A 20,070-nucleotide genomic window follows, 5' to 3' on the forward strand; every position below is an offset into this window, starting at 1 on the left:
GAGTGGAATGTTTGACTGTCGGCAGCCTTGGAAGTGCATCTGGGGCGAAAAACTGGAGCGTCAAAAACACATTTCCGAATTGGGTGGCGTCGACCGGGCAACGGCATGAAACGTGACGTGCATGGCCCCACCCATTTCCAGAACCCTGGTCGCTTTCCGCGCGGTTTGTGACGACGGGAAGGCCGACCCTGGGACCGATTGGGACTTGACATGGAATGGAACGCCACGGCTGCAGCAACGCACATTGTGTTCAACGACGAGAGGGAAACACGCTCCATCAGCGGGATAAACATCCGTCAGGCACCCAATAATAAGTCATGCTAATACTAGTCGTTCATAGGGCTAATAAACATATACAAACAAAATCCTCAGTATCATGACTCACACACCAACCTCATGAAACTACACCGTCCCGACCTAGCCTAGTTCTTCCCATACCTCGTCGCCTGGATCCTGCCGCCGAGCTCCTGCTTGGCAACCCCGTACTGCTTGAAGAGCTCCTCCGTCTTGGCCTTCTGCCTGGCGATTTTCTCAGCCATCTCCTTGCCCTTCTTGGCCTCGTTCCGGCCCATCTGGTGCAGGTGAACCTCATCCGGGCCGTCGGCGAGCCGCAGGGTGCGGATGCCCGCCCACGAGTTGGCGAGCGGGGTATCCTGGCAAACGCCGGCGCCGCCAAACGACTGGATGGCGCGGTCGATGACGGTCAGAGCGGTGGTGGGCACGAGCACCTTGGCCTGGGCGATCTCCTTGAGCGCGGCCTTGGGCCCTTGCTCGTCCATCTTGATGGCGGCGTTGAGCACGATGAGGCGCGCCGCGTCGATCTCGATGCGCGAGCGCGCCACCCACTCGAGGATGACGCCGTGCTCGCGCAGCTGCTTGCCGAAGGTGGCCTTGTTGGGGTCGTTGATGCGCATGAGCATCCACTCGAGGGCGCGCTCGGCGGCGCCGATGGTGCGCATGGCGTGGTGGATGCGCCCGGGGCCGAGACGGCCCTGGATGATCTCGAAGCCGCGGCCCTCGCCGAGGACGAGGTGCTCCTTGGGCACGCGCACGTTCTTGAAGGTGATGTGGCCGTGGCCGTGCGGGGCGTCGTCGTAGCCGTAGACGGAGAGCATGCGGTGGATGGTGATGCCGGGGGTGTCGGAGGGGACGATGATGACGGACTGCTGGCGGTAGGGGTCCTTGTTGTTGGGATCACTCTTGCCCATGACGATGTAGACCTTGCAACGCGGGTCGCCAGCGCCCGAAGACCACCATTTCTGACGGATTGGTTAGAGTTTGAGTCGGACGGTTTCTGATGGAGCGTTAACCTACCTGACCATTCAGGACATAGTAGTCGCCGTCCTTCTCGATCTTGAGCTCAATGTTGCGGGCATCCGACGAAGCAACCTGGGGCTCGGTCATGAGGAAAGCGGAGCGGATCTCGCCCTCCATCAGCGGCTTGAGCCACTTCTTCTTCTGCCACTCGTTGCCGTACTTGGCCAGCACCTCCATGTTGCCCGTGTCCGGGGCAGCGCAGTTGACGGCCTCGGAGGCGATCTTTGACCTCCCGAGCCACTCGGCCATCAGGCCATACTCGAGGTTGGTCCAGCCGGGCGACTCCTTGTAGTGGCCCTTGGGCAGGAACATGTTCCAGAGGCCCAGGGCCCGAGCCTTCTTCTTGAGGTCCTCGAGGATCTGAGGGTGGGCGTTCCACCTCTGATCCCCGGTGCCGATGGCAGCCTCGAACACGGCATCGGCGCTGGCAGTAAGGAGCATGTCATGTTAGACTATCTCATTGCATGAACACCATGGGTGCTTGGTGAGGAGTGAATCTTACGGAATGCAGTCCTCATCAACGAACTTGGCGACGGTGTCGAGGACCTGCTTGGCCTTCTCGCTCACGCGGTCGCGGACCTATACGCGGGGCATCAGCAAGGCGGCTCAGTGGGAGGGGGGAGCCAGGGGAGGCTCGGCATGAACCGAGGCCCAGTTATAAAAGGCACGGGAAACTTACAGCAATGGGAATATATGCGGACATGATGACGGTGTGTTCACGGAGGACTGAGGAAATGGATGAGATGGGTGAACTGGTGAAGACAAACAGCAAGACGCGAGACTCAGACCTGTTTCGAGTTCAATTGCACTTCTTATACAGCGTCCGAGGAACCCAGCCTTTTCCCCTGGCGATGTTAGTCCGCCTCTGGGTCGATTTACCGTTTCCGTGCCGAGGTCCGCTCGGTACCCCGGCTTGAGTGGACCAGGGATGCGGAGAGCCAAGACATTTGTGGCTGGTGGAAATCGCGGAGGTGGCTTGACAGCGACCCACTGTTCCGCCGATCGTCGAGGCGCTTGACCCGGGTATGGTCCGGGGATTTGTCACTGGGGGGATTGACGGAAGTTGGAAGAACGGTGGGATGTTGCAAACCTGTTTGCCTGGATATTGTGTGCATCATTCAACTGAAATATCACAGTGTGCACTCGGATATGTGATCCGAACATTTCTATGAGTACGAGACCATGGCACGGTTTCAGTGGAGTTGACTCCAACTTGGTTGGAACAGTCCGCGCTCCTCTCCTCCAAGTGGCCCACCGCCGCCACACCTTGTTGGACCGGACTACGAGTCCCAAGCTCGAGATGGAATGGGCGAGGCAAGACGAACCGGCAGAGAAATGCGGGGGAAATGGAGGAACATGTCAGCGCGGACGACGGGCCTCCTCTAGCGTTTTCTGGGGCTAGCCCCTAGGTCAGGCCGATTTGTGTATGGACGATGTTGACAATGTCGGCTCACTCTTGGGGGGTGAAGTTGTCGCCCTGACGAACTCTATCTGTGGTAAGCTGGATGCAAGCTGGAAATAGAAACACTGGCTGGCGAGGCACAGGCCAAGCATGAAGCAAGGGCAACACAGCCATCGTCATCCTCGCGGCTTGCCTTGTCAAGGCAATTCTGCGCCAAACGCTCATGCTTATTTAGTTATCTCATACTACGATACTCGCAGGAAGTTCGGATTTCCACGTCACTGGCTGCGCGCGCAGATGGCAACCTGGAGGCACGTCAGATCGTCAGTTTTGCGATCAACCAAGATCGCACATCCTTCGGCCGCCACCTGCTTGGACTGGCAACCCCCTCAACTCGCGCTTCGCAGATGCACGTCGGTCGGGCCCGGAGCAGGGGCCGGCTGCTTGGCTGCAGGCCAACCATCTGGTTGGGGACAGGATGTCGCATTTCAAGTGGGGCCTTGCTGGCGGGTGTGTCTCCGAGAGGTCGTCTCCAGCTGTTGACTTCCAGGTTGACAGCACAGATTCTCGGTCCCTTCTTGGGCATCCAGTTTGCCTGACGTCGCTGGTCAAGCAGTGATGTGGTGGTTCAGAGAAATCTGGCGTCTCCGCGCCCTGAAAACTCCTCGCCTGTCCGGAGTACCTACTGTAGTGCGAGTCCTCCGTCGTGACATAGGGCTGTGGCCTTGCCAAACAAAACGTAATCCAGCCCTTTCGTTGTTGCTGATGGGGGGTGAGGTGACTTGGACGCTGCTGCATCGATGCAACATGGTCATGCAACAGCCTGACAACTGTTGTTTGGTACCAGAAGTATTAGTAGGCACAGGCCGGAGACGAAGTTTTTGTCCCCGTCACGATGTTGTCAAATTCTGCCGCGTTGCGTCGCCCTAACGTTTGTTGGAAGAAGGGAATCTTAGATTGGACGTCAGTTGAACGTCATCACGGTTTCTTGACCCAGCGTCTGAACAAGACGAGATGGTCATGTGGCGGGACGGAGAAGGCCGATGATGCAGCCCATCACAGCTCCCAGTGATGTTTTTTGTCCTAAACGGCCCGTGATATATTCCACTGTCGTCTGCCATGGTCAGTCGACTTGTTGGCGCTCCGCAAGAGCCAGAGATTTTAGAGCGTGATTGGCGTTGCAGCAAAATGTGGCCTGTTGTGCTGGGAGAGAGAGTCCAGGCTGAGGTCGACGGATGACTTTGATCTTGGCGGATGGTGAGCAAGTGGGATGCTGGTGGAAAGACAATTTTTGGCAAGAGCAACAAAAATGGCAAACGCCCTTTTCTGGAATTGCGTGGCGGTCTTGGGAAGCGGACAGCCCACGTTTCGCAGGAAGCTGCGTCCCACATCATCCCGCCTTGCAGAGAATCCAGGTGGGAAGGGGAAGGTGCTGTAGACATGGTGTGGTCATCCAGATGACGCAGGGCCGCCCTGTCGATGCTGATCCATGCTGGCTGGGTCAGGTCTCAGTACGCCGCAGTTCGCCGTACAGTGCAACTCTACTCGCAGCAACTTTACCTCCGTACACCCTCACCATCCGGGGCTACTGTAGCCGCAGCACAGCTCCCCTCCCCCTCCCAAGCCTCCCATCATCGTTTGCGCAGCCACTCTCCGTCTCGACTTTGCAAGCGACAACCCCCTTTGCACATTTTGACGTATGCTTTGCGCTCGACCAGGGCCTCTAGGGTCTAATCTCGGGTATTTTTGCCGCATCTCGCGCCCTGCACACACTTTGGCCGTTGCTTGTTCGCATCACCCTCCTCGCCAAGTTCCGCCGCCTCCAACATCACTGTCTCCCGCGCGAAACCGCACCGAGCACCTCGAGTCGCCCTCCAACCAAAGCAGCGAATTCCTACTGGGAACCAGTCTCACCCGTATTCTTACTCAGTATTCACTCCGACAAAGGGCGCGCGGCTGGCTCGTCGTCCATCAGCGCTTGAACTTTCCAACTCGACCTCGCTGTCCTCCTCCAAGTGTCCCATCGCGCCTCGAGCTGCAACAGATCATGCGACCGCGTCGAGAAGAGTATTCGATATCCTAGGTCTCAAGAATACGTTTAGTCTCGGCAAGATCGACGGTCCATGTCGTCGGGGGCAAGATGGACATGATGAAAGCAGCCACTTCGCTTGTCCCCAAGAAATTCAGGACTGCACGAGAGAAGGGGGGCCATCGCCGCAAGGGATCCGCGGAAAACGGCACAAAGGTGTGTGTGGATTGCCTGCTTGCCGACCATCATTGGCCTCTGGGTGCTGACGTCCCTTTAGGTTAAAGTCTTTACCACCGATTCGTGGCTATCCATCTTCCGACCAGAGTCAGCGAAACAGGCGCAGAAGGAGAAGGAAGAAAGCGAAAAGGAAGAGGCTAAGGTCTGTCCCGCTGTTCCCCCGAGCTATTCCACCTTTGGGGCCGCCGCTGACACCAATGCCAACAGATCGACGTCATCTCTAAGCGCCTCGAAGAACTCAACCATCATGAGATATCCAAGGACAAGGAAGTCATACGACTGGCCCTGCGGTCCCGGTATGCCGCAGGCGACACAGACAAGGCCGTCGAGCTCATCCAGCTTCAACAACAGGCCTTCTCGGGAGTCATTCAGCCATATGACCCCAACGTCAAAATGCTTGGAGCGGAAAACAGAGGGAACGTCACTTGCTATCTCGATTCCTTGCTGTTTGCCATGTTCGCACACATGACGGCTTTCGAGTCCATGCTCAAACACGATGTGGGAACCGAACCCCAGAGAAGGCTTGCTGCATTGTTGAGGTTATGGGTCAACATGCTGAGGAGCGGGAAACTGATCCACACCGATATGGTATGTGCGAATTACGTCACTTGCTATCATGGACAAAGTCTAATTCGGACGGCATATTTCAGACGGAACTCATCCAGCAAGCCCTAGCCGAGTGCGGTTGGAAGGAAGCCGCGCTGCTCGAGCAGCAGGACACATCCGAAGCCTTCGCCTTCATCGCCGATGTGCTGCAACTACCGCTTCTCGCCCTGCAGATGGACCTGTTCCATCAAGGCAAGGGAGATGTGGACGACCACAAAGTGGTTCACGAGAGGTGTCTGAACCTCCCTGTGCCGCCCGACACCGAAGGAAAAGGCATCAAACTCGAGGACTGCATGGAGGCGTATTTCAACAACCGGGTCGACGTGCTTCGAGACAGCCTGGAGGAAAAGGCATCTGTCGACAGACTCCCGCACAGCCCAAAAAGCACGATCCGAGTGGTTTATGAGGACGACGACAATGAGGCCGAAGTTGAAGGCTCTTCAACTCAGGAGAACGGAGACGCCCCTGCCCATATGCGCCGGAGATGGACAACACACGGTGCGATTACGCATTCACCAACAGCGTCAAGTCACTCCGACAGCGCCTTGTCGAGCGGTTCCAGGGCGCGGTCGACGAGCATAATCCAACGAATTGTGGTCAACGACAAGCAGAATGGGGAGTCTTCGACCGATGCTGAAACTCGAAGCCTGATCGAGCGCGTCAAGCGGACCGGCTCCTCGATGGTCAAGGCCGTTACCATTCCTGCTTGGCAGTTCTACCGGCTTATCCGTAAGTATATTGTGGTTTACCTAGTTTCACTTGAGGCCTACCGCGTGAAACTGACCCTTGTAGCATGGAACGCCACGTCGCCCAACGCACCCAAGAGCGACCTTGAAGTCGCCCAGCATTTTGACCAGCGTCCGGTTGTAGCCATTTGCTTGAAACGCTACACCATATCGGACAAAGGGGTGCCTATCAGGGTAAATACGTACATTGACATTCCTGACAGTCTGCGTTTGCCGCACTTCATGGTCGTTGATGGCGAAAACGGTCAAGATCCCAACGGCCTGAGCCAAGGATACAAGCTGGTCCTTCAATCGGTCATCTGCCACCGTGGTGACTCGATCCACAGCGGCCACTACGTCGCTTATGCTCGGGTCGCCCCGAAGCTCTTGACGGAGAACCGGAGACACGACCGCGACCCGCCTCCGGATTATGAGGAGCCGACATGGGTCAAGTTCGACGACCTGCTCGTGGATAAGAGGGTCGAGCCAGTGGATGACATCCAGGAATGCCTTCGCCGCCAAGAGGAGATGCCCTACGTTCTCATCTACCAGATCGTCCCCATGGTGGATGTGACGGTAGCCTCGACAGATGGCTCAGCGACGGAGCCTCCGGGTTATGCTGAGTCCACGTCCAACATTCCCGGAACACCCAGCGTCGATGCATTCGACACCGGTCGACTGTCCAAGTCTCCTAGCGGCTACTTGGACTCGCTGCAAACACTCACCAACAACACCGGCCCGCACATTCGGCTCAGCTCTGAGGTCGAACGCCCGTCGCGGTCCAGCTTCGGCGATGATCCCTCCTGTAACGGCACACACGACGATGCCTCTCGGCGCACCAGCATCACCTTTTCCGAACCACCGAATCATCCAAACCATCTCGCTCCCAATTCCGAAACCGCCTCACCCGCTCTCACGCCGACCGTTACCCCTCAAGAGGAGTCGACAGCGGCAAGACTGTCGCGGGCGGCGGCAAAATTCAAGGGAGGCTCGTCCAAGTCACGGCCTACCAGCCAGGTCGGCGAGAATCGGATTAGTCTCACCATCTCCAGGTTCGGCTTTGGCAGGCAAAGCCGTGATGGCGGCTCCTCGGGCGGGGGCGGCGACAAGGCCAACTCGGAGGGAGTGATCAGCGAGGATACAGCGGCGGATGACACAGGGAAGGAAAAGGACAAAGATCATCACCATCATTTTCATCATCACCACCATCAACACCACGCTAGCTCTGGCGCGGCCTCCACCAGCGGGAACAGCAGCAGCAGTGGGAGCGATAACATAAAGGAAAACGACAAGAAGGAAAGTGACAAGAAGGACAAGAAGGAAAAGAGCCGCAACCGGTCCAAGACGCGGGACAAGGAGGAAGGTAATAATAGCAAGAAGGAATGGACCGCCTTCAAGTCCAAGGGGAAGGGCAAAGAAGCCGGCAAGGACGGCGTCCCTGACCGGGAGTGCGTGGTAATGTGAGTGGGTGAGTTGAGTGGCTGAATCGATGGGCTTGTTCTTGTGTTTTTATCTCCTGCCTCGTTTCTTCTTCTTCACCGCAAATACCCACGACGACCACGGGGGTGGTAATATGGATGGGATCAATCGAATACGGGTGGCATAGCGCACGAGTTTTTGATATTTTCCACTTCCAAAGAAAATGGGAGGGAGGAAAGGATAGGGCAATTGGGAGTTACGGGGGGAAACCGGACGGACAGAAGCATGAAGGCGGCGTTTTGTGTTTTCTGTAAGTCGTTCATGTTTTGGACAGGAAATGGGGAACACACAGGTTTGGGGCGCTGGTTCAGGGGCTGGGAGACGGGAAGGGAAGGGTCACCGAGATACCAGGGCAGCGGAAAACAAACATCAGCCATTGCAGATAAGTAACTAATGCTTACTTAGACGTAACGCTAATGCACATTATCATTCATATACGGTGTTCAGACAGTCCGCTTGTGTTATCAACACCCGTGGTCAGTCAGGAGGTGTAAAAAAGAGGCTCTGAGCGGCTGTCTCACTTTCGACCTCAACAAACCTTTCTCAAGACTGGATGGATGGAACTCATGCTACTACCCCCATGACGGGTGCTCACCCCTTGATAACTTTTATCCAGCTTGTTCTCATGCGCTTTCAATAGGCATCAAGGCATCATCTTCACTAGTAGCCTAGCCTAACCGACTCACCATAAACCCCAGCTTCCCACTCAACTCGTTTCTTATCTTCCTGGTGCCAACGGTTGTATCATTGGGACGTTGGTTAGCTTTCACCATCTCTATCTCTGTCGCCGCTAGGTACTGTGGAACTCTGCAACCCGCAGTCATCGTTCTCGTTGTCATTGTCGTTTTCGTCGTCGTCCATCATCTTCAACTGGTTCTCCCTTTTCAACTATCTAGAAAGCAAAAACCAAACGGAACCATCCATCTTTCCCTGCACCCACCCAACCAAACCAAAACCAAATCAGAATCAATCTCTCGATGCCAACCGGCCGGTGCTCCCGCGTGTCCACTCCCTTGGTGGTGGCCCGGTGCGCACCCCGGTGGTAGTAGTACTACTCCTCCTCCGCCGGCGACCCGATGGCTGGTAATTGTTTTGATCATCGGCGGCCCTGACCGTGTCTGTGCTGCTGCTACTGCTAGTGCGGCTGCTGCTGGTAGCACTCGCGGCATCATCATCATCTTCTTCTTCCTCCACCTCCTCCTCGTTTTCCTCCTCATCATGAGGATGATCATCGCCTGGTTCCTCGGGAGCATCCTCAGCTGCTGATTGTGCAGTTTCTTCTTCTTCTCCCTCCCCTTCTTCATCCGACCCTTCAAGCTCGTCCCGGAGACGTATCGTCGTCGACGAAGTACTCACAGACGCGGGGGAAGACGACGACGGGCCTGGTTCCGCGATCTCGGTCGATCCGGATCTCGATGTGGCGGCAAACGCAGAGGCGAAAGCAGATACTGAAGCCGAAGCGGATCCCGATGCTGAACCCGTGCCCAACCCCGAACCAGACCCAGACCCAGACTCAGCATCATCATAAGGCCACCACCCCTGACTCTGCATAAACCGGCGGTGAAACTCCTGCCTACTCTCCTGCCTCAGGCGCTGGAGTATCCTCGAAAGCCCGCCCCTCGCCAATTCTTCTGCTCTCACCGGCGACGGCGGCCTCTAGCTCCGGGGCTGCCGGTGGTGGTGGTGGTATTGCGCGCCCAGCTCCTCCGTGGCAGCGGCAGACGACGACGACGCAGGCCCTGCTCCTTGACCAAGTTCCGCCATCCCCGACCGCGCCTGGCGCATAAGCGCTTTGGCCTCCTCCACCTCGACGCCGTCTTGACACAGCTCCATGGCAAGCCGGTTCGCCGTGGCGTAGTCGCGCGTCTGAATGGCGTAGCGGGCCAGCCACATGCGCGCCTTGCTTGTGGCGAAGGTGACGCCGGTGCCGGTACCGGCCGGGTCGCGGGGACCGGCGTCGGCTTCGGCGTCTCCAGCGGCGTCGGAGCCCGGGGAATTGTCCGGCATGGCCATGGATTCGCCCAAGCCGCCGCGGCTCTCGTCGGCGGTTCCGGCTGCGTTGATACCCTCCTCCTGAGCCAGGCAGAGCTCCATGTAGGCCTTCGCCTCCTCCAGCTCGCCGAGGCGGTCGTACATGGTGGCGATTTGCAACAAAACCTCCGGGTCCATCTGGGCCATGCGGTCCGCGGTGCTGGTAAAGCCGCTTGCCGGGGGTTGGGCGGCAGCGTCGTAATAGCTTTCGGCGAGGAGGGCGCGCTTGAGGGCTTTGATGCCATCGCGGTCGCGGCCCATCTTTTGCAGGCACGATCCGACGGCCTGCCACATCTTGGCATCCCACGGACGCAGGCCCGCTGCCTTCTTGTAATACCAGAGCGCGTAAGCGTGCATCTCGAGCACCTCGTACGTCTGGCCTAGGCCGTACCATGCGCGGTAATCGCGGCGGTTGACGTCGACTGCGCGGCGGTAGGATTCGATGGCGGCGTGGGTGTTTTTGAGTTCGACGTATTCGTGGCCCATCAGGGTCCAGGCAGATAGACACGACCGGTCGAGGGTGAGGGCGCGGCGGAAGTATTGAACGGCCTTTTCGTGAAGGGACAGGAGGGAGTAGTAGTTTCCGATGACGACGCAGGATTCGGGGCGGAACTTGTCTATGTTGGAGCATAAATGTGCCAAAAATGCCAACTTGGGCCGCCGGTTGAGGACATAAAGTATGTTGGAATAATGGTCCAGGGCGTCGAGGCGGTGCGGGTGTAGAGCCAGGATCTTATTAAACTCCTGTTCCGCAGCAAATAAATCCTTGGAATGGTAGCAGAGAAGGGCTTTACATGTCAGGAGGAATGAAGACGTTGGGAAGATGCTGAGGAGGTCGTTGATGGAGGCGGCCTGATCGGGGCCCTGCTGGTAGAGGTTGACGGCAGCATTGGCATGGAAGATGAATGACATGATGTTTTGAGGGAGGTGAGGAGCAATCTTATTCAACTAAAGGGGATCGCATCGTCAGTGACGAAACAGTCCAGAGTTGGGCTGCGTGAACTCACCTGTTCAACCCTCGATATCAAGTTTGTTATCTCCTGCCAGGCGCCCCAATTCCACGGGAAGATGTGAACACTTTGCATGAGATATTCCAAGGCCAAATTGTCGTTCTTTTCCTTGGCCAACACCATACCGTAAAGATACTCGAGAAAGCCCTGACTCGGTGGATAGTTTGCTTCGTCCGCCTTACGGTCAGCAAACCAGCGTGCGAGGAAGCGGCTGACAACGACCAGTTGTTTGTTCACGATGGCGCCCGAGTCTTGAGGCCCCATGATCATCTCTGCCTCCTCGTCCTTGTGCTTCTCGCCGGCGATCACCTTGGCATACAAGGCCAAGAACAAACTCTTCTGGCTGAGTTCAGGCAGGGAGTAGTCAGACGTGACTGGGGCAGCAGCGCGGGCCTTGCCTTTGCCCTTGGCCGGAGCAATTTCTGCCGGGTCGGTCCCGAGCAGGCTGGCCAGCAGAGGCTCGGGCAGGAAGACGGCGGCGCATCGTTCGAACTCCTTGCAGTCGAAAAAGGACTTGGCGAGGAGGTAACGGCTCAGCTCATGGGCCTCGAGAGCGGCTTCCGCGGGGTCAGGGTTCGTGGTGAAAGCTGGGTGAACGGGAGGCTCGGGTACATCCTCAGCCATCTGGGAGTCTATGTCGGGCTCGGGGAGGGCATCGAGCAGCTCGGCGGCCCTGTGTTCGACAAGCCATGTCAGAAATCAACACGGAGATATCAACATTGTTGATGATTATGCGTACCATTTTGCTGATTGGTATAAACACCGCTCGGAACACTTCACAACGGCAATCTGCAGAGCCTCCCTCAGTTGCAGGGAGTCTTTGGCGGAGAGTCCCATGGCAGGCGACTCGGAAGATGATATCAGGACGGCGCAATTGTTGGTGTTGCTGGTCCCGTAAGCTGTCGGCGATATGACGTTGTTGTATCGAGAGGACGAGGAAGGAAAAGAGAATAATGAAGCACCGAATATAGAGAGAAGACGGTGTTGGTATTGTTGCTCATGTGTCGACTGTCGGGTTCGTCTCGTCTATTGTCCAGGTAGTATCGAGGACGTCGATATCAATTGCGCCTGCGGAGCCAAGGCAAAGAGCACGAGTCTGTCTGCAAGTGGTGCTGCAGCGTTCTATGATTGAGGTGGTCCCGTCGCTGTGGTTCGTGTCGGGTTCCTTGTGTGCCATGGACCGACAGATTGGAGTTCAATGGCAGCCCATGTTGCGCTGCTGAGTTGGAGGGGTTCTACGATTCAGGTACCTGAGCTCAGGTACACAGCTAGAAGTTGGTAGTACGATGACGAACACCACTGCGACCTGTCATGACAGACGCGTCTGCCGCAGATGACGCGCGGTTTGCGGCGCTTTGGGGTGGCATCGCACTGTGGGTGGGGTTGAACAATGGGAATTGCCGGTTCCTGGTGCCCTTGCTGCTGCCCCGCTTTATCCCGTTTTGGTAATTCTTCGAGCAAGGGTGCCCCTCACCGCCAAAATATTTCAACAGAGCATGTGGCAGGAGCTGCACACTCGAGGAAAAGGGAAACGCGGGGCTTGTCTTTACTCGTAGATTCGCCTCTTTCCTCTTATCACGGCTCAAGGCAGGACTTGAGATCAGGTACCTACCTGACCCAACCCCACAATTGCGCAAAGAAGGAAAGGCCAAACTCAGATCGGAGCCCAACCGGCGAATTGCTCTGTCATTCGTCGGGTTCCGTCGCTTTGTTGAACCCCCTTGACCGTCACGTTTGTCCGTTGCCTTCGTCTTGTGGCGGCCCACCTCCATCCGTCCGTGTCTTTAGGCCCCTCTCCTGTGGCACCGTCTCCCCAACACATCTCCGATAGGACATACAAAAGCATTTCTCCGCCAGTCCACCCTCTCTTGGGCTTCTTGTCCTTCTTCCACATCCCAATTGTAAACCTCCTCCGCCAGCTCGAATCCCCAATCACCCCCACCAAACCGCAATCATGGCTCAAAAGACTACTCTCAAGGAGTTCGAGGCCGTCTTCCCCAAACTTGAGGAGGTTCTCCTGGAGCAGGCCCGCTCCTACAACCTCCCCCAGCAGGCCTATGAGCATTACAAGAAGGTGTGTTGCTGCTGTGAATGATGATGGTGTCGCTGGAGCTCGTGCTGGACGGTCCTTTGCCGCCGTGCCGCGTCAATATATCCCGCTCTCTGCGCAGAACCAGTCTCTACCCTCCTCCCACTGCCGCGCGCTGCTCGCTGACCATTGGCGCCTTCGCCTTTCCGTTTCGTAGTCTCTTGAAGTCAACGTCGTCGGCGGCAAATGCAACCGCGGCATGTCGGTCGTGGACTCGACCTCCATCCTCCTGGGCCGCCCCCTGACCGAGGAGGAATACTTCCAGGCGGCCACCCTGGGCTGGCTCACGGAGCTGCTCCAGGCCTTCTTCCTCGTCTCGGACGACATCATGGACTGCAGCATCACCCGCCGCGGCAAGCCCTGCTGGTACCGCAACGAGGGCGTCGGTCTGAACGCGATTAACGACGCCTTCATGCTCGAGGCAGCCATCTACACCCTCCTGAAGAAGTACTTCCGCACCCATCCGCGCTACGTTGACCTCATCGAGCTCTTCCACGAGGTCACCTACCAGACCGAGATCGGCCAGCTCTGCGACCTCCTCACCGCCCCCGAGGACAAGGTCGACCTCGACAACTTCAGCATGGACAAGTACCGCTTCATCGTCATCTACAAGACGGCCTACTACAGCTTCTACCTCCCCGTCGCTCTCTCCCTGTACCTGCTCGACCTGGCCACCCCGGAGAACCTCAAGCAGGCCGAGAACATCCTGATCCCCCTGGGCGAGTACTTCCAGATCCAGGACGACTACCTCGACAACTTCGGCCTGCCCGAGGTCATCGGCAAGATCGGCACCGACATTATGGACAACAAGTGCTCGTGGCTCATCAACCAGGCCCTGGCCATCGTCACCCCGGAGCAGCGCAAGCTGCTCGAGGAGAACTACGGCCGCAAGGACAAGGAGAAGGAGGCGCGCGTCAAGAAGCTCTACGACGAGCTCCAGCTCGAGCAGCGCTACAAGGACTACGAGGAGAAGGTGGTCGGCGAGATCCGCGCCATGATCGACAAGGTTGACGAGTCCAAGGGCCTCAAGAAGGGCATCTTCGAGGCCTTCCTCGCCAAGATCTACAAGCGCAGCAAATAAGCTTGCTTTGTCGCTTCGTCTTATCATCTCTGTCTGAACGAAGAGAGTTAGTGAGTGAGTGAGTGGAGGAAATTGAAGGTCCATTTTGGGATTCTAGAAAGGAAGGAAAGGATATATCTTGGTGTGCCTTGTGGGGGAAGGAGGAAAAAAACAGAAAACAAGAAAAAAAAATCATACCCTGCTGAAGCCAGAGTTGGCACTTCAGGTGCCTTGGTACCTAATGAATACCCATTTTGTAATGCCGAGACGAACAGGGGAAGGAAGGGAACCCAACAACACGGAGGAGGGAGGGATGTTCCTGAGCTACCTTAACGTGGCTTGCTTTCGATACTAGACAGAAGAACTCTCAAAAAAGACACAAAGACGGACCACCAAGTCGTTCGATCTGAGGTCCAACAAATGTCGACCCGGATGAAAACTCTCTATCCCTACCTCAGGTATCTATTGTGTGATCCAAACCCCCTTGGTTTCTATCGAGTACATACGTCCCGCCTGCCTGCCAACCAAGGATCGAAACCTCTCTTCTAAAACTCCAAAGACCGGAACAAATAAGGAAACCGTTCGTCCTGGGCATTCAGTTCATGTAAAACCGCCCGTTTCCCATCATTGACATTATACCAAACCCATACAACGATCCAATCCGCTCCTGCTCCCGCCACATGCCTATGCTGATACGAGATAATGTGCTTCATAACCATGTCATGCACCCCCAGTTCCAGTGAACAAGGTAGGTAATCAGGTAATCTAACGATACCTCATCGACCTCTCCCTCCGAATCTGTGACAACAACTCCTGCTGCTGTAACAATGTCTGCTGCCCCTGTTGGTGTTGTTGTTTCTGTGCTGAAGATTCCAAGCCCAAGCCCAACCCCACCAACCCAGCTCGGACCCTCTCCACGTCCCGATCCGCATCACTCACCAACCTCCCCCTCGTGGACCTAACCGAACCACTCCTACCAAGAAGTCCTCCCGCCGTTACAGGCCTGGTGCTGCCGCTGCCGCTGCCGGCGATGCTGCGGACAGTGTTCCTCCTAGCCAGTTCAGCAGCCGCTGACCCCGACCCTGACCCTGACCCTGACCCTAACACATACTCGTCCAATGTCCCCCCCTCTGCTGCTCCCCTCCCTCTCGTTATAGACCTCGCCCTAGCCCTCGCAGCAGCCGCACGCGCCTCGTACTGATCCATCAACGTTGTTCCCCCGCCACTACCGCCACCGTTGCTGGTCGGAGGAGAAGCCAAGCCCTCTTCAGGCCGGCGAATCAGCCTCGCCGGCGGCGGTTCCGCACCGCCGTCGACGCGACGCCTCGGCGCCGTGCTAGGCGGCAGGGCGTTGCCCGTGGCGAAGTCGATGAGGGGAGCGCCTTCGGGGGGACGGACGGGACGGCCGCGTTTTGCGCGGGACCATTGCGGGGGTTCGACGAAGGTTGGGGTGAGGTCGATAAGGGGTTTTTGGTGGGATTGGTGGTGGGTTGGGCTGTCGATATCATGGCTCTGGGTATAGGGTTGGTCGTGGTGATGGTATTGTTGTTGTTGTTGCTGCTGCTGCTGCTGTTGTTGTTGTTGTTGTTGTTGTTCGCGTTGTTGCAGTAGTGATTGTGGCTGGAACTCTTCCTGCTGCTGGTAGTGCTGGCTATCGCGCTTGGTTGGCGGCAAAGGGGGATATCGTGGGTCCTGATTCCGGACGGAGCGCGACCTCGTCAACAACGATGGGGCGTGGGACGCAGTGCTGGGGCGCCGTGCCAGCCCTCCCGTGGTCATCATGGCCTGTTCTCGCTCCCTGGCAAGACGCTGTTCTGCCGAGTGCTGAATCGCGGATGGGAACCACGAGGACTGCGGCCCTGGCCCATGGCTCCCATCCGACCCGCTCGTGTGTGGCCGGCCGCTGTTATCATATGTGGCGCCTGTGCTAGCGCGGTTTCTGGTGCTGTTGACTAAGGTCGGCCCGCTGACAAAGGGTCCCTCGTCCTTGGCTGTCACCGTACTGCGCCGTTGTCTCTCCTGAAGAACTTGCTTGCGCTCCTCGTATATCTCGCCGAGGAGACCCCCTGGGGCGAAAACGGAGGGTTGCTCCGGTTTCTTGCTATGTCCTATCGACAGCCGTCGGGTGGGTGGACTTCCTGCATCTGGAAGTGTATTTTCGCGGTGCGACGAGGTAGCCGGCCTGGGCCCTGAATCCGCCAACTGCTTGTTCAACAGAGTTTGGTCCATCGACGTCCGATGGCTGTGGTGGGCGAACCCCGGCGACGTCGGACTCTCCGGAGGGTCATACAGTCTCAGCTTCTTGTTGACCAAGTACCAGCTCCTCCAGCCGTGCACCTGGGAACGGAATCTCCTGGCCGCCTGGGAATTGTCGGTACAGAAAAAGTGCACGTAATGGCTTGTTGAGTTGGCAAATAACGACGCTCGCTGCTGGCTGCGAATCGCAAAGCAGTACCGCTTAGGGGGCTTCAGTTTCTTGCGCAGCTCGGCCTCGGTGGGCGTGTATAAATCAAAGTCGCTGAGATGACAGAGTCGCACGACGTCCTTGTCGTTGGATTTCCAGTTCTCCTTCTTGGACGCGAACATGTGCCCGGTGTCGCGAAGAGTGATGTAACGCACGCTCCACTTGCCCGGCTTCTGCTGCCAGTACATGGATATTATAAAGCCTTCAGGTTCCAGAAACGTATGTGGGACACTGTCAAGGCTGAGCTCGCCGTCTGGATCCTCAACATCAGGTTGGATGATCAGCGAATTGGTCGCCCCATCATCCCAACTCTCCATCACATCCCAAACGCGCTCGTACCGGCGGAGTCGTCTTGTAAGCGACCCGCCGAGGCACGGTTCAATAACGGCGCAGGTGGAGGGATCGATCTTGCGCGGCCCTAGGATCCGGGCGCATTCGCCAACCAGGCCGTCGGCGGTCGTCTCCTTGGTGATGAGGATGGTCATGTTGGTGGTGCGAAACCTCACCACCACAGCCTATAGCACCTCCCTAGTCAGCGCCTGTTTCACATGGTGGTCAAGAGGGCACGTACCTTGGCGGTGGGATTTTGTGCCTCGATAGACCTGCGCGCCATCTCTGGGAAAGACCGGAATGCCGGGGAGTCCAGATAGGTGGGCGACTGTATAGCGTCTGCAGAGCGGACCGAGTCGGTCGTCAACCCCGAGGTCTGCAATGGAGGAGGCCGCTTTTTGAGGGTATGTTGATGTTGCGACCCCGAATCCGCAGCATTATGCTTGTGGGAGGAGAAGAACCCAAATCTCCCGCGCAGCGAGCCATGTTTCCGGCGTGGAGAGCTGGGCTGCTTTTGTGGTGAAGCTGGTTCCTGCATGGTCTGATACAACATATCTGGGGGTTGTCGTTTGCCGTTGGTACCGTCTGCAGCCGCGGGAAGATTGCTCTGGGGGGTGGTGACGCTGTTTTACTAGTCGTCCGCTGGCGCTCGGGCTGTTCCGAGGTGTCAACGGCTGCGCGCGGCGACGTCTGGTTCTGGGCACCAGCATTCAAAGACCGCTGCTTGGCTGGTGCAATGTTGTCCGCTGTATGCAACCGCTCCTGGGCCCGGGGAGGCCGTGGATAATGCTGCCGCTGATGATGCTGGTCCTGGTCTGGCTGGCGACAGCGAGAACTATATTGATTCTGCTTCTTTGCAGGCTGGAAATGCCTAGATGGACAATGCAATTGAGTAAGAGGAGGGGAGTAAGGGTAAGGACGGCGGCAGCGCTGCTCTAGCGGGGAGCGCGGAGTGGCCGGGGAGGAACACGGAGACAGTGATGTCGGCGTGGAGGAGGTGGTTGATGACGCCGAGACTGAAGATGAGAAGGTAGACGGCGACCTAGCCGATCTGGCTGCCACCGAACTTGGAGAGGAGGTTGGCGTGGGCAGGAAGGAGGCAGGGGTCTTTTGGGAGCGAAAGACAAGCCTGTCAGAGAAAGAATCCTTGGGCGGCGCAGTTACAAGTTGGGCTGGAAGCCCTGAATCAGAAGGAATGCTGCGGACGACGGGTTTCGGTTGTGTCACCAGGACCGGGACGGCATCGAATACGCGGCTTGACGGTGCTTGATTTTGTTCGCCAAGCCGATGTTGCTGACGATTCCGATGCTCAGGGGACGAGATGTTGGTATAACCGGGCCGAGCAGAGAGCGGGAGGGGCCGTCTCCCATGTCCAGGATTGACGTCAGGCTGGCGAAGTGGTGGTTGGGGTGGCCGGGGGAGAGCGCTCGCAAAACCAGGAGGAGGACGACGGAGCTTGTAAGTCCTCACCGAGGAGCGCGGCGGCGACTTTGCGGTAATAGTAGTATCACGGCCCGCGCTGCTACCAAGGTCACCGCTACGGGATTCCCGACTGCTGTCTTCAGCCCACTCCAGCGCTGCCAGCAAATTGTCTGCTGGAGAACAAAAGGAGGGGGCTGTCTTGAGATTTTCCTGTTCTGGGCTCTGGTCCAGTTTGCTGCTAGCGCCGTCGACTTGCAGCAGCCTCCCCGCTCCGTCCTTGGTGTCCTTGGTGTCCGTGTCCTTGGTGGTGGTGCGAAGTGGTGGTGGCGGCGGTGGTGCCCGACTTCTTGTCCCGGACCTCTTGTTGGAAGCGGGAAGGATTGCTGGGCGTGGTCTGAGACGGCTGCCCGGGCTGCTTTTCCAGGTCAAATCGCCACTGTTATTACTGTTGGTATTATTATTATATTGCTGCTGCCACGTCCACCTTGACTTGCGATTTCTCTTCTTGCACTTCACCTCGGTCAGCACTGTCCAAGTATCCGTCGGTGGTTGGTGTCGAGCGCGACATCCCGTCACAGCAGGTCCAGGCCTCAACCCAGCCGTCGACAGGCAGGGATCTGCTGTCAAAGTGGTGCTTCCCCAGCGGCGGTGCGTGCTCTTGTTGGCTGGGTTTCAGCTGTGCTGCCCCTGGAAATGCTGGGAATCGGGCTTGGCTGGGCCGATCGATTCGATTTTTCTCCGGCAAAGTTTCGCTGGATGTTCAGACGATGCAACCAACAACCCGGCAGCACATGGGTAACATGCGGCCCGGATGCCGAGATGAGGTCCGTAGAGGCGGGTCAGCTAAGATTGCAGGCTTGTTGCAGATGGCGATGTCGATGGGAATCTAGAAGGCAGCGTGGCCGAACTTGTATCGCTGGGACAGAGAGTATATCCACATGCCGCGCGCATCCAGACTCACAAGCTGAGGTCGACCGCCAAAAGAAAACAGGACACGCTCAAATAAATCTTCTTCTGTATCTCTCTTGACAGCACGCAACCACAATCCCACACACATTCAAATGACCACAGACATGTTGATGCGCGTCCATTGTCTCCTGCCTCATCACGGAATGGGGTCAAGCATGTCTCTCGAGGCGGGCATGAAGCAACATGGATGAGAGATGTAAAAAAACTATCGGCACAGAAGGCCATCTCTCTCCGAGCATCGATTACCTAACGACTACTGAGTCAGGCATGTGCGAAGCCAGCCCTAGTTAAGCCTCCATGTCGTACACCAACCACCCGCACAAGTCTGCAGAAGAGCATGCCTCACCAACATTCAAGTCTATGATCGACGCGTCTTCCCGGCTCCCCGCGTCTCACACTGGCACGGCACCAGACATTCCTGCGCTGTCCTCCGCTGTCCTGCGCGTCACCCGCCATTTTTCACCGACATGTTCCACGTCCGCCACATCGCCAGCGAACCTGGTGGTTGGGGGAGAGAGAGAGAGAGAAAATGAATGAAAATCAATGCCGGAAAGCCCTGCACTCGCGCCTCCACCAACCGACAAAGTCCTGCGTCGACACGTCAATGCCCAGATCTTGCAGCACCAGCGTGCTGAGATGGCAGTCGTAGGGTCGCTGGACGGTGGCATTGGGGTCGTTGCCTTCCGTGTTGGGCTCGATGCGGTCCATCGGCGCGCCCATGATCTCGGCAAACACCTGGCAGATCTCGTATTTGGTATACCGGTCCTCGCTCGAAAACTGGAGGATGCGCGGCAGCGAGGCCTTGTCGGACTCGTTGAGGTAGCGGATGGTGATGTCTGTACCTCTGCGTCAGCAAGTGAATGAAGTTGAAGGGGTGCGCCCCTGCCCGAAACCAAAAAA

The 20,070-nt window shown here is 57.3% G+C and overlaps 10 protein-coding genes across 10 annotated transcripts in view; 3 read left to right on the forward strand and 7 right to left on the reverse strand.

The window, feature by feature from the left end:
- Positions 1-422: 422 nt before the first annotated feature.
- VTJ04DRAFT_2789 (uncharacterized protein) lies at positions 423-2,020 on the reverse strand (the record flags this gene model as incomplete). The annotated part of the gene is made up of 4 exons (XM_069360616.1): positions 423-1,259; positions 1,315-1,741; positions 1,820-1,896; positions 1,997-2,020. 4 exons carry the CDS (start codon positions 2,018-2,020, stop codon positions 423-425), a joined length of 1,365 nt encoding a protein of 454 aa, XP_069221310.1.
- Positions 2,021-4,859: 2,839 nt separating this feature from the next.
- VTJ04DRAFT_2790 (uncharacterized protein) lies at positions 4,860-7,780 on the forward strand (the record flags this gene model as incomplete). The annotated part of the gene is made up of 5 exons (XM_069360618.1): positions 4,860-4,964; positions 5,026-5,127; positions 5,193-5,573; positions 5,636-6,320; positions 6,384-7,780. The coding sequence occupies 5 exons, from the start codon at positions 4,860-4,862 to the stop codon at positions 7,778-7,780; spliced, it is 2,670 nt and encodes an 889-aa protein (XP_069221311.1).
- A 45-nt stretch (positions 7,781-7,825) lies between these two features.
- On the reverse strand, positions 7,826-8,172 carry VTJ04DRAFT_2791 (uncharacterized protein; the record flags this gene model as incomplete). The annotated part of the gene is made up of 2 exons (XM_069360619.1): positions 7,826-7,946; positions 8,015-8,172. The coding sequence occupies 2 exons, from the start codon at positions 8,170-8,172 to the stop codon at positions 7,826-7,828; spliced, it is 279 nt and encodes a 92-aa protein (XP_069221312.1).
- A 589-nt stretch (positions 8,173-8,761) lies between these two features.
- Positions 8,762-9,346, reverse strand: VTJ04DRAFT_2792 (uncharacterized protein; the record flags this gene model as incomplete). The annotated part of the gene is made up of 1 exon (XM_069360620.1): positions 8,762-9,346. The coding sequence occupies one exon, from the start codon at positions 9,344-9,346 to the stop codon at positions 8,762-8,764; it is 585 nt and encodes a 194-aa protein (XP_069221313.1).
- A 105-nt stretch (positions 9,347-9,451) lies between these two features.
- Positions 9,452-11,673, reverse strand: VTJ04DRAFT_2793 (uncharacterized protein; the record flags this gene model as incomplete). Its single annotated transcript, XM_069360621.1, has 3 exons — positions 9,452-10,774; positions 10,834-11,509; positions 11,576-11,673. The coding sequence occupies 3 exons, from the start codon at positions 11,671-11,673 to the stop codon at positions 9,452-9,454; spliced, it is 2,097 nt and encodes a 698-aa protein (XP_069221314.1).
- Positions 11,674-12,790: 1,117 nt separating this feature from the next.
- On the forward strand, positions 12,791-14,006 carry VTJ04DRAFT_2794 (uncharacterized protein; the record flags this gene model as incomplete). Its single annotated transcript, XM_069360622.1, has 2 exons — positions 12,791-12,910; positions 13,083-14,006. The coding sequence occupies 2 exons, from the start codon at positions 12,791-12,793 to the stop codon at positions 14,004-14,006; spliced, it is 1,044 nt and encodes a 347-aa protein (XP_069221315.1).
- A 47-nt stretch (positions 14,007-14,053) lies between these two features.
- Positions 14,054-14,704, reverse strand: VTJ04DRAFT_2795 (uncharacterized protein; the record flags this gene model as incomplete). Its single annotated transcript, XM_069360623.1, has 2 exons — positions 14,054-14,309; positions 14,538-14,704. 2 exons carry the CDS (start codon positions 14,702-14,704, stop codon positions 14,054-14,056), a joined length of 423 nt encoding a protein of 140 aa, XP_069221316.1.
- A 46-nt stretch (positions 14,705-14,750) lies between these two features.
- VTJ04DRAFT_2796 (uncharacterized protein) lies at positions 14,751-17,317 on the reverse strand (the record flags this gene model as incomplete). The annotated part of the gene is made up of 2 exons (XM_069360624.1): positions 14,751-16,964; positions 17,021-17,317. 2 exons carry the CDS (start codon positions 17,315-17,317, stop codon positions 14,751-14,753), a joined length of 2,511 nt encoding a protein of 836 aa, XP_069221317.1.
- A 2,150-nt stretch (positions 17,318-19,467) lies between these two features.
- On the forward strand, positions 19,468-19,707 carry VTJ04DRAFT_2797 (uncharacterized protein; the record flags this gene model as incomplete). Its single annotated transcript, XM_069360625.1, has 1 exon — positions 19,468-19,707. One exon carries the CDS (start codon positions 19,468-19,470, stop codon positions 19,705-19,707), a length of 240 nt encoding a protein of 79 aa, XP_069221318.1.
- A 3-nt stretch (positions 19,708-19,710) lies between these two features.
- Positions 19,711-20,070, reverse strand: part of VTJ04DRAFT_2798 (uncharacterized protein) — a gene marked incomplete at both ends in the record, with an annotated part of 1,655 nt that continues 1,295 nt past the window's right edge. The window contains one exon of the mRNA XM_069360626.1: positions 19,711-20,006. Coding sequence (XP_069221319.1) covers positions 19,711-20,006 — 296 coding nt within the window. The remainder of the gene's footprint in view (positions 20,007-20,070) is intronic.

The sequence above is a fragment of the Mycothermus thermophilus genome, assembly GCF_041956435.1.
Source record: "Mycothermus thermophilus strain CBS 625.91 unplaced genomic scaffold VTJ04scaffold_2, whole genome shotgun sequence".
In the NCBI taxonomy this organism is placed as follows: domain Eukaryota; kingdom Fungi; phylum Ascomycota; class Sordariomycetes; order Sordariales; family Chaetomiaceae; genus Mycothermus; species Mycothermus thermophilus.